The sequence below is a fragment of the Grampus griseus genome, assembly GCF_964374135.1.
Source record: "Grampus griseus genome assembly, chromosome: 4".
NCBI lineage: Eukaryota > Metazoa > Chordata > Mammalia > Artiodactyla > Delphinidae > Grampus > Grampus griseus.
In genome coordinates this window covers 140,856,563-140,868,575 of record NC_138997.1, presented here as the reverse complement: position 1 = coordinate 140,868,575, position 12,013 = coordinate 140,856,563, and the positions used below count along the sequence as shown (strand labels likewise).

General features: G+C 58.9%; 1 protein-coding gene across 1 annotated transcript in view; it reads left to right on the top strand.

The window, feature by feature from the left end:
• ABLIM2 (actin binding LIM protein family member 2) overlaps positions 1-8,539 on the top strand; it is a 129,206-nt gene extending 120,667 nt beyond the window's left edge. Inside the window, exon 22 of the mRNA XM_082653968.1 lies at positions 6,788-8,539. Coding sequence (XP_082510094.1) covers positions 6,788-6,901 — 114 coding nt within the window. The 3' untranslated portion in view covers positions 6,902-8,539. The remainder of the gene's footprint in view (positions 1-6,787) is intronic.
• Positions 8,540-12,013: the final 3,474 nt, after the last annotated feature.

The following is a 12,013-nucleotide window of genomic DNA, read 5'->3' as shown; positions in this document are numbered from 1 at the left end:
TGAGATCAGCAGTGGCTCCGTACTGAGGGACACACATGGCCTGGGGCCTGCTCGCTTGGCTAGTGCAATCCGGGAGGGCCCTCTGGAGGAGGGGGGCATTTGAACTGGTACCTGTAGAAGAAGGAGGAGCAGCTCTGTGCAGTGGAGGGAGAGCATGGCATGTTCCAGAACCCGTAGGTGCCCACCGTGGAGCAGAACGGTGGTGGAAGAGGTGGGCAAGGACACGGTGAGGCAGGGCCTCGGGGCCACCTGGCAGCCACGTCACTCCACATCTCGGAGCCTCCGTCCCCGTCCTTCCCCATACACTATGCAGACATCACGAGCCTGTGATGGAGAGCTCCCGGCCTTCACCTGGCCCAGAGGAGCAGTCCGCAGATGGCTGGGATCATTGTCATTATGGTGATGCTGTCGTTATGGCGATGACGTCAGGGACCTCCGGCTAAGACGGCAGAAGCTTCAGAGCATGGACCCAGCTCAGCAGGGCAGGGCTCCCCTCTGCAGACAGGGCCTCCTTGTACAGTGTGTGGGGCAGGGAGGCACCGTGGGACCCAGGCCTCAGAAGAAACGTGGGCCCTTGCCGGTCCAGGATTCGCAGGCTGAGCGGGTCTGGGGCCTGAGCCCACCCGATCAGCCCCCATTGGAGCAGGGGGCCTGGCAGTGGCCGGTGGGCTGGCGTGGGACATCTGAACTTGGTGCGGTGGGCAGGGGGTACTGGGAATGCCCTGCAGGCCAATCCCAGCAGGGTGGCAGCTAGCCTGGGATACCCTGCAGAGCAGGGGGAGCACAGGCCAAGGGCCTCCACCACAAAGCCCCGGACGCTTCCAGAAGCTGCATCAGCGGGCAGGGAGTCAGGACTGAGGGAGGGCCCTTGAGCCACCTGGCCTGGCGCCCAGGCTGCGTGCCCTCGGGCGAGGCATGGGACCTCTCGGAGCCTGGGTTTCCTGAGGTCGTAAAATGAAAACTAGAATCCCAGGGCAGGTGGCGATGGCAGCAGCTGTCATGAAGTCCCTTCCCAAGCCTGGCCAGTGGCCCTGCATCAGTGCAGGAGGATGGCGGGGTTCAGGGTCCGAACTGGGATCCCCGAGTAGGCCTCCTGCGCCCGGACGCTGCGTGTATGAGTGTGCGTGATTCTACCAAAATGGGCCACTGCGCCATCGTTTCGGGGGGCCCGTGACCCAGAAATAGTGGGGCTTTCTGCCCCAGAGGGACAGCATGCATGGCCCGGCTTCCAGGTGCACAGGCCTCGGTGGGCCCGTCTGCCAAGGGGAGGGGTAGCCCCCCAGCTGCGTGGACCTGCTGGTCTGAACGGCACGGCGGTCTCAAGGAACGGCAGGTGACAGCTTCTCAGAAAGAGCCCTGGCCCCCCGGCCAGAAGGTCCGAGTTCTAATGTGCCACTTGCAGGCTGGGTGACACGGGAGACGTCCCCGTCTGTGGCCCGGTCCATGTCCTCTGAGCACCACCAGCTCCCACACTCGTTGCCTCCCTGGGTGTGAGTGCACGTGTGCATCTGTCACAGAGCCGTGTGTGCCCTGGGTTCCCGGCTGCCGTCCCTTGAGGAGCCCTTGCTGCGAGCAGAGGTTAGTGGCCATTACTGATTCCTGTATTCAGGGAGCCCTTGGCGATGGAGCCAGGTTACAGGCTTAAGTCAGATCATGTCCCTCAGAAAACTACCTCTGGCTGTAAGATGCTGGTGGCATGTCATCAGTGCTTCACAAGGCTTCAAGGCCTCCAGGTCCCAGGCCCTCGAATGGACTTAATTGTGCTCTGACCCACCTGCCCGGCAGGTGTGCGATCTCTGTGGGGTGGGCGCACCTGGTCTGGTTTATTTCTGCGTCCCGGCACCTGAATGAGGAGAGAGCAGAGCACCTGCATAGGACCAGCCCTTCCCCTCCCTTCTCTCCGCTCACCCTACCACCCAGGAGCGCCCCATGCAGGGTCCCGGGCACACAGGCCCTCTCCCTGCCCGGGGGTGCTCGTTACGGAGGGACCCCTAGTGCATCCGGCTCGCTCAGAGATCAGGGGCTGCTAGAGCCGCTCGTGTTGTTATATTTTCAGGAACTGCCCACGCTGGTTGTTAAACCAGCCATTACTGAAAAACAAATGATGTAAACTTAGGATTATGAAAATTACATTTAAAGCAAAGGTGATAAATACCCAACACTCCCTCCTCCCTAATCTCTCAGCCACATTTACTACCATCTGTGCTCTCAAGGTTACTTAACCGCTCTTGCATCTGTGCGCGGGAGGAATAATCTGTGACTGTGCCCCCGGGCATCTCTTTCCAGCTCTGCATTCAGTGGCGTCACGTTGGAAGCTCGAAACTGGCCGTGTATTTACACCACGGAAAGGAGGCTTGCGGGTCTGGGAGCCTGGGGTGACGGGTGCAGTCAGGAGAGACTTCCTGGAGGAGCTGACACCCAAGCCCAGGTCTGGGGAGTGAGTAGGGGTTGCGTGGGCAGAGGAGGAGGCATTCCAGGCAGAGGGAGAGTGGGCTAAGGCACAGACAGGATGGTTCCGACTTTACGAACATCACAACTGAGGTCGTGTCGCTCAGCACAGCTGGACAGGCCTGGAGCCAGGACCGGATTCCTGTGTGTCTGGCTCCTGAGCCCGAGGTCTTTGCACGATGCTGCCCTGGAGGGTGACACATAGGCGGACCCCTGGCAAAGCGTGTGGGACCCCTACCATGCTGCAAAAACGGCCTCCTCCCCAGGGGCTCTCCCCAGTGCACCCCAGAAGCGAGGCCATCCCGGGACGTCCCTCGGCCCAGGCACCACGCCCTGGGCTGCCTTCCTGCCGGCTCAGGAGGGAATTCGGCCGTGCCGTGCCTGGCGGGGCAGGGAAGCCTTCCGGAGCCAGCGGCCGGGGGAGTTGGGCCAGGGTCAGAAAGCCGGCTCTGGCCTCTGGGGTCAGCCGTGCTCTGCCACGTTCCTCCTGCTGCGGCAGGCACTCGGGCGGGCAAGAAGAGCCCTGGATGGGGGGCCCTGACGCTGCCTTGACGGACATTACCAAGTTCCCAGCTGCCAGGAGCGGGGGCCCTTAGCCCCTTCTTCCCTGGGAGGCTGTGGGATCAGCCAGGTGTGGTGAGATACTAGAGACCACACAGCTGGAGCTGGGATGGCTGAACAGATCCCTCCGCCAGGCCTTCCCCATGTGACCCTCTCCCGCCCTCCAGAGCCCTCAGGCAGCCTACAGAAACAGGACCAGAGCCCGGGGGCCCCTGCCAGCCCCCAGGACTTGCCCTTAGCCTGAGTCCCCAAACCCAGCTGCCATCAGCTGCTCTGGGAGGCATGTGACACACGTGGGCTCCTGGGCCCCTAAGGCTGCCTTGGGAGGTTTTGGGGGGGCAGAGGGGAGGGTTCAGGCACTCTCAGATGTGTCAAGCACCCAGGGTCATTGTGACAGGCCTGCGGGCTTGGGAACCCAGCTGGGACACCGTGCAGCACCCCTCCCTCCCTCCTGCCTCCGGCTGCCTCCCCGGCAATGGGGTGCGCTCCTGTGGCCAGGTGGGGGCCAGGCGGAGGGAGCAGGGTTGGGAGCGCCAGCCCCAGAGGGTCCTCTCCTTTGCCTGTCCTCCTGCCCGCTCACCCACCACATGTCCCCAGTTCACAGGTCCCCGAGGTCGGGTGTCCCCTTGCCCGTAGAACCCAGGTTCCTGTTCAGCTTTTCGGACTCAGTTCTCAGGGCATCTTGGTCTGGAGGCTGGAGGACGGGCTGCATGGGACCTGCGGGGGGTGCCGGGGGAAGTGACTCCTTGGGCCCCCTTGCCACCCCCCGCAGGCCCTGCCGTGGTCCCCCTGCTGCTAGCGGGAGGCTCCTGGCCGGTGAGCACAGGGTCACCCTCACCGCGCCGCTCTCCCCTTCCCAGCTTAGAGCGCGGTGACCTGTGTCGCCGCTCTCCCCTCTCCTCCCCTCTGTGTGTCACCGCCTGGGAGACCCAACCCCGGAGACACCCGGGGGCCCTAAAGCAGGAGATCACAGGCTGCAGGGGCGCTGGGCATCACCCTGCCAGCCCGGTCCATGCCTCCCTGGGATCCCTGTGCGCCGTCCCCTCTGGGCCCCTTCCCCTGGCTTCCACCTCCCCAGGGCCAGGCCCTGGAGACCAGCATCTCGCTCAGGCCTCTGATCTTCCTCTGCCCCGCCACGCTCCCATTAACCACCCACAGCCACGCCCCCCGGGGCCTCAGGACCCCGGCCCGTGTCAGGCTCCCGCTCAACACCCAGCCAGTAACAGGAGACGCGATTTTCCTTTTTTCCTTCCCGTTGGGCGTCTTGGTCGACCCACAGTACTTGGGAAGGTTGTGACGCGGTACCTGGAAGTGGGCGCTGCTGTCTGAAGTGACAGTTCTGAGTCCCCGTGGGCTGGGTTGTGGCTTCCCCAGATCGGCAGGAAGCCCCAGTGTCAGCGCCACGCAGGTGGCTCGTTTCTGGCATATGCCCGAACCTTCTTCCTGGTCGCAGGTGCGAGACGGCAGCAGGCAGCTCACGGCCCTTCCCTGGCAGAGACTAGCTTGATGGTGTGCGTGTGTCTGTGTGTATCTGTGTATGTCTGTGTCTCTGTGTGAGTGTGTGTCTAGTATGTCTGTGTGTATCTATGTGTCTGTGTATGTCTGTGTGTGTCTGCATGTCTGTATATGTCTCTGTGTGTGTCTGTCTTGTGTGTGCATGTGTGTCTGTGTGTCTCTGTGTGAGTGTGTCTAGTATGTCTGTGTGTATCTATGTGTTTGTATATGTCTGTGTGTGTGTCTCCGTGCGTGTCTGTCTGTGTCTATATATGTCTATGTCTGTGTGTGTGTGTGTGTGTGTGTGTGTGTGTGAGAGAGAGAGAGAGTGTGTGCGCCCTCTGAGGACCCCAGGCCCAGATTCAGTTAGGAGGGCCTTTCGTGACTCAGCAAAAATGGGTCCCCTGGGTTCCCTCCCCCATATCCTGCCAGCAACTGGGCTCCAAAACCCAGCGCGTGCCACACATATTCGGTGATTTTTATGCAGGACACAAGTGGCAGTGACTCTGATGTTTCTGCTTTCCGTAGTTAGCCATGTGTCTTCACACCGTTTTCTCTCGATCATCACAGTAACCTTGAGTATGAGGTGTTTTGTTTTAAATTTAAGGAAACCACTCTTTGAGGGGCAAGAATTGGGTTTTTTAAATTATAAAAGTCACAATTTTAACCATTTTAAAGTGTATGAGTGGCGTTTAATACATTCTCAAGGTTGTACGACCTCCACTACCTCTATCCAATTCCAGAACACTTTGATCAGCCCAGCAGGAAACCCCGTACCACTGACCAGCTATTCTCCGGTCCTTTCCCTCCCCAAGACCCCGGCAGTGACTACTCTGGTTTTGGTCCCCGTGGGTCTGCCCATCCTGGATGTTTCGTATAAATGGGGTCAGCCTCACGGCCGTGTCCGTGTCTTAGCGAACGTCAGAGCTTCACGACTTTTTATGGACGAACCACGTTCCCGAGTCTGAATGGAGCTCGTTTTGTTTATCCGTTTGTCCTTCGATGGGCAGTTGGGTTGTTTCCGCTCTTGGCCCTTGTCAATGATGCCGCTGTGAACGTGGGTGTGCGGGTGTCCACGCGAGTCCCTGGTTTGGGTCATCTGGGAGCTGCTTGGGAGTGGATCTGCTGGGTCGCACGGTGATCCTGCTAAGTACGTGGAAGAACAGCCATACTGGTTTCCACACAGCCACGCGGAATCCGCACTTCTCAAATGGGGGCCAGAGGGGCATCTGAACCGGGTCCTCTGGGGCCAGAACCTGACCCCCCCCTCCTGTTGCAGACTGTCCCCCACCTCCTTTCCGTCTTCCCCTCAGCCCTCCCAGGCAGGAGGGGGACAGCCTCACTCCCCCTGGGAAGCCCCCCCGGGAGATGGTGCCGTGCCCACCTGAGCCGGGTCTCGGAGGACAAGGAGTTACTCAGAGCCTGCTGAGGAAGACAGATGTGGGGTTGATGGGAGCAGAGACCTGCAAGGAACAGTCTAGAGTTCGGGTGGCAGTCAGGGCAAGCTCCACAGAGGTGGCTCTATCTCGGATCATAACAAACGTGCCCAACACACACTGGCCCTGCCCGTGGCCGGGCTCAGCCCTGAGAGCTGACCTGCACTGACCCACTCACCCACACAGCTCTGGGGGGGTTGCCAGGGTGACCCCATTTACAGGTGAGTAGACTGAGGCTCCAGAGGCTGGCTGGCGCAGGTGCCCTTGACACCGTGCCGTTCAGCCTCTCCATTGTGCCCCCAGGATCGGGCTCAGAGAGACAAAAAACTCACTCACGGTCACACAGCAGAGGAGGGGAAGAGGGAGGATTTGAACTGAGGCTCCTTTGCTCACCTTCCATACCTCAGCGTCCTCATCTGTGAAATGGGGGCGAAATAAACCACTCGCTTCCGGCTCTCAAACGGCGGCCGTGAAAATTAAATGAGATCATGAATGTACCCACGTACGCAAATCTCCTGAAATCTCAGCCATTTCCCGGCAGGAGGAAGTCCTCTCCCGCGTGTGCTTTCACACGTCGTCTGCAGTGGGACACGTGTCTGTAGGTGTCAGGAGGCAGGGCTCTGGCCCCACTTCTGCAGCTGGTCACCAGCCTGGGGCCCTAACCGGATCTCTTTCCTCTGGGCTTGGTTCTGTCCACTGCAAAGCAGAGAGATGGGGATACAGAGGGAAGGTGGGAAGCCCGAGGGCCCCGGGTGCGCTGAGGGGACCACCCCATCCTTGCTGCAGATCCCGTCTCAGGGGCCGAAGTTGCTGACTGCTCCCCTCTGGGTTTTCCTTTTTATCTGAAGAGACACTTGTCGCCCGAGGAGTTCCAGGAAGTGTTTGGGATGAGCATGGAAGAGTTTGACCGCCTGGCCCTCTGGAAGAGGAACGACCTCAAGAAGAAAGCCCTGCTGTTTTGACGCGCCGAGGCCCTGACCACGGGCATGCCTGCGGGAGCCACCAGACCCCTCCTCTTGCACTTGGCTTCGGCTTCTCTATGTCCACGGTGGACGGTGGGCGCCTGGAAGGGCCGGGCTGGGGCCTGGGGGCGGGAGGAGGTCCCAGAGCAGGTGCAGCCCCCCCCCACCCCCGTTTCTGCCAGCAGCGCTCCCGCCCGTAGTTTAGGGCCCAGACGCCTGGCTTTGCACTACTCCTTCCCCGCTGTTGCTTGCCATCACGGAGATGCTGCAAGGTCACTGCCCCGGAGATGGGGGAACAGACAAGGGCAGCCCAGCCCCCAGGCCTCCGGGCAGTGCCCACCCCACGCTGGTAGGACAGAGGCGATGGGACCAGAGATTTGAGGAGGTCTGTCGATGACAGGGTCATGGGTGGGTGGGCGCACGGCGTGGCCCCCCTCACCCGCTCAGCCTCAGGAGGCACGGCCTGGCACACGGGCCCCCCACCCCCGAGGCAGGGGGAGTGCCACCCAGGGCTGCAAGAAGCATGGGGCTCGGTTTTTATGGCCTTTGTGATGAATCGCTGTTTAGGGAGGAACTTCAGTCTAGACAGGCACCTTCTGCCAGGGCCCCCCGTGCACTGCATTTTTCTTCCAGATCATCCCTTAGATGCCTAAATGATATCTTTAGAGTAACACAAAAGTTTTTATTTTATTAAAAAGTAGAGCCTACTTAAAGACGCCATATATAAAGAGTTTAATTCTATGGTCCCACCGCAGGGGAGCACCTCCAGCCTGATTCTCCACTGTTCGCATCTGCGTGGTTTCGGGTTTGGGGTGTGTTCCTAACACACAGGACTCCTTGTCTGTTTTCTTTGTGCTTTTTTGCTTTTTGACCTGTCATACAGGTACCCCGAAAGGCAGACCCACTCCCCGCCCCCCCATAATGCTGTGTGTAAGTACACGTAAAGTACAGCCACCACTGTTTTTCTCGCTGTCATTTTCCAAGTCTTGGAGAGAAGACATCCTCCCCTGACGGCCAGTGCCCCAGAATGAAGGATTTCCATGCCCTCTTGGTGACATGGCCAGGGGTGTCCCCTCTTCCCCCCTTCTCCCCTATAAAACACAGACACCCCCAGGGAGGGATGCTCGTGCCCGGTCCTGAGACCGACAGCCAGACCCTCGGGGAGACGGGATGGGAGGTGGCACCTGGATCACAAAGTCAGCAGGGCATCCACGGCAGGAGGCCGGCGGGTCCCCCGCGGGAAGGCGTCCTGCTCGTGATTCGGTGTGGGCTAGAGCGTGGCGCCTGACGCGGAGTGTTTGTCAGTGCGTCGAGAGGCCTGTGAAACACTGCAGAAGCGTCCCCGGAGTCTGTCCCCCTCCCCGTCTCTGTGAAGCTGCATCTTTCTGTGTGTCCTCGAGGTTCCCATCCGTGAGTCACCGTCACTCAGCTTCCTTTTGGCCCCGTAACACGCCAGTCCCTCTGCGCGCCCGGCTTCTCACCAGCCCAGCTTGGCCAGGGAGCGGAGTTCGCAGCACCTGGTACGCGTCCCTCCACTCTGCGATCTGAGCCCTGGCCACTGGAAACCCCCGGTTTCTCACTAGTGAACGTCATGTCGGACTAGGGGAGCCTGGAAAAATAAAGGATGATGTATTATAACTTGTGAAAGTGAAAAGCCGCTTCTTCTAAAGGTGCGTCGTTTCTAGGCATGGACCCCCTTCTGCTGACAGTCGCTGGGGAGAGTGTCTGCCGAGAGTGGTCACCCCGGAAGCCTGCACAGAGCCGGGCGGGACGGCCCCAGGGTTGGCATCGGGAACGCCCCGGGGCAGCGCTCTCAGGGGCAGGCCCTAAGGGTGGGGCCCTCTGCTTGCTCTAGAGCCCCTCAGCTAGGCACCAGGTGCTGACGGGAGGGATGCTTATGCCTGTCCCCAGTCAGGCTGGGGAGACAGACCGGCAAACAGACAATGACAACAAGACTGACCCTTTGGGGAAGGTCCAGAGGAGGCCCCATATACATCCCAGAGGTCAGGGGGCCGGGCTTTCTGAGAAGGTGTTGCCAAACTAATTCTTGACAGGTGAGGAGGTGTTCCCAGAGGCCAAGGAAAGGAAGGGTGTTCCAGGCAGAGGGAACAGCAGGAGTGGACCCTGAGCCAGAGGCGGCTTCCCCGGTTACGGAAACTTGGGTTGCTGGTTATGGCTGGAGCACGTGGCTAAGGAAAGGAAGAGAATGAAGGCCGGGCTCCCTCCAGGGAGGGCCCAGCAGGTCGGCAGATGTCATCCTGGGATGAAATGCTTTATAATCTCTACCTTTGTTTGCTCAGGCCGCTGTAACAAAAACCATAGACTGGGGGCTTAAACAACAAAGATTTCTTTCTCTTGGTTCTGGAGTCTGAAGTCCGAGATCAAGGTGCTGGCATGATCGGGTTCTGGTGAGAGCCTGCTTCCTGCTTACAGAGGTGTGAGCTGTGTCTTCACAGGGCAGAGAGAGATCATCTCTCCTCTCATCTCGCTCAGCTTCTCAAAGGGCACTAATCCCATTGTGAGGGGCCCACCCTCACAACCTAATCACCTTCCAAAGGCCCCCTCCTAATCCGTCACACTAGGGATTAGGGCTTCAGCATATGGATTTGGGGGGGGACACATTTAATCCACAGCAGTTTCTAATCTTATTCCAATGACATTAATGACTCTCATAAAGACCCAGAAGCCTGTCCACGTGTACGCAATCTGCCTCATTTTCGTATACCCAGGTTTACAAGTCAGAAACCAGCACATTCCTTTGCCCCCAAGGATGGCCTGTCAGAGGTCCTGGTTCCACCCTGAAGCATCTCTCTGTATCTCTCCGTCTCAGCAGACACTGTCACGGAATTATCCAGATCAGAAAACATCCTGAGAGTGGAACGTGGCCCAATGACCCAGGGACACAGCATACACCTGGCCTGTCCCAGGCAAACTGGACATGTGGTCACCCTGACCATACTCCCTCCACCCTCACCTCTCACCTGGGTGAACCCAGCTTCCCCATCAGCCTTCTGTCCCCACTCTCACCTCCGGACCTGTCATTTTTCACAGACAACCAGAGTGATGCTTTGCAACCATCAGGTGGATCGTGTCAAGCCTCCAGCAGCACCTTCTATGACCCCCCGCTCTCCCCTCTCCCTGCTCCACACGGGATTGGCCTCTGTCCATACGTCACAGCCGCGCTGCCTTCCTTCGGCACAAGCCCTCAGCTTTTGCACACACTCTCCTCCCTCCTGGAGTCGCGGGCGTGCTTCTTCTCTAGGCAGGGCCCCTCTCACCCCTCTTGGTTTGGCTCTGAAGTTCCCACCTCAGACAGGCCCCTCTGCTGACTCTAGGAATTTCCCCACCAATGCCCGCCCCTGTGTCAGCACATTCTTCTTTTTTTTTCTTTTTTTCCCAAATCACAGTTTCACTTTGACTTGGAGACATCTTGCATTTTCTCTCTTCTTTTAATTTTTTTTTAATTTTTAAGTTTATTTTATTGAAGTGTAGTTGATTTACAATGTGGTGTTCATTTCTGCTGTGCAGCAAAGTGATTCAGTTATACCCATATGTACCTTCTTTTTCGTATTCTTTTCCATTATGGTTTATCACAGGATATTGAATATAGTTCCCCAGCACATTCTTCTTATCTGTTTACTGATGATTTCCCTGCAAGAGGGCTGGCGGTCTTATAACAGTGCTCTGTGGCCCGTCATTGGACTATTTGGTAACAGGACTGGAGCCAGAGTTCCTCCTGGTATCGGTGCTCGAGCCCAGAGTTCCTCCTGGTGTCGGTGCTCGAGCCCAGAGTTCCTCCTGGTGTCGGTGCTCGAGCCCAGAGTTCCTCCTGGTGTCGGTGCTCGAGCCCAGAGTTCCTCCTGGTGTCGGTGCTCCTAGAGCAGCGCAGCCCAATAGAACTTTCTGCAAAGCGTTCTGTACCCACACTGCCCAGTATGACAGCCACTAGCATTTGAAACGTGACAGGTGTGACTAGGGAATTAAGTTTTAAGTTTTCATTAGTTTAAAGGTCAGTTTAAGTAGCCACGCGTGACTCGCAGCTGTCGATTAGACAGTGCGGACCTGGAAGATTAGACACTTCCAGTGTCCTGAGCGGGAAGACCGGCTGCTGCAGGAGGCTCGGGACCTGTCATTCTGGCTAGTGGAGTGTCCGTTCGGTGCCTGGTGTGTAGGGTCGTTTAGAGTACGTTTGCTGAGACCCCGTCTGCGCCTGGCACTGTCCCGGGTGCTGGAGGTATGCACAGCCAGCCCGTGCCCCCCAGAGCTTACATCCCCACCTGAGCCCCAGCTGTCTCGGGTTCTAAGGGGCTGCCCACCCCAAAGTCCCAAGCCAAGTCCGGCCCCGTTCTCCACGCCAGCCTTGGAGTCTGCTAATGGCACCAACATTCCCGAATGGGCCCCAGCCTGGGCCTGTGTCAGGAGCGCCGAGACTCATGGGGCTGGGAGATGTCTACAGGCCTCCTTCCTGGACCCTTCTCCCCAGGGTAGCTGTGCCTCCTAAGGCACTGGAATCTCAACCCAGTGCTTCAGAATTCACTGCTTTGAACGTGAGGACGAAGAGAGGCTGGCGGACCACACAGCCTATCCTAGGGTTTGGCTCAGAAGTGACACGTGTCGCCACCAGTCAGGCCCATTGTTCAGAGTTAGTCCCGTGGCTCCACGCAGCTGCAGAGGCATCTGGGAAGCATGGCACCTTGTGTTGAGAAGGGGAGAGGACCCGCTCTATGGGTGGGCACTCCCAGCTCTACAGCCCAGGCTCCCCGAGGCCTTCTTGTCTCCATGTTCAACCCCCCGTGCCTTCCGTGTCAGGAGGCCCCCAGCTGCCCCGGTCACCATCCTCTGCAGGTGAGCTGCCCTCACTCATCAGTACCCAGCTGCCCACCAGCACCACATGGACCCCAGTCCCTCCGAGGCTTTGCCATGTTCCGTGGCCCCTCCTTAATGCGCTTTACCCACAAATCACCATGTCCTGCCCACGACCTGCTTCCCCCAGCACAGGTAACCAGACCAAGAATGGCCCCTGAGCCCCCTGCAGAGCAGACTCCCTGGTCACCCTGTGTGACATTTCTTCCCCAGGCCCAGCCCGAGAGGCTCCATTCTGCGTGGAGATGG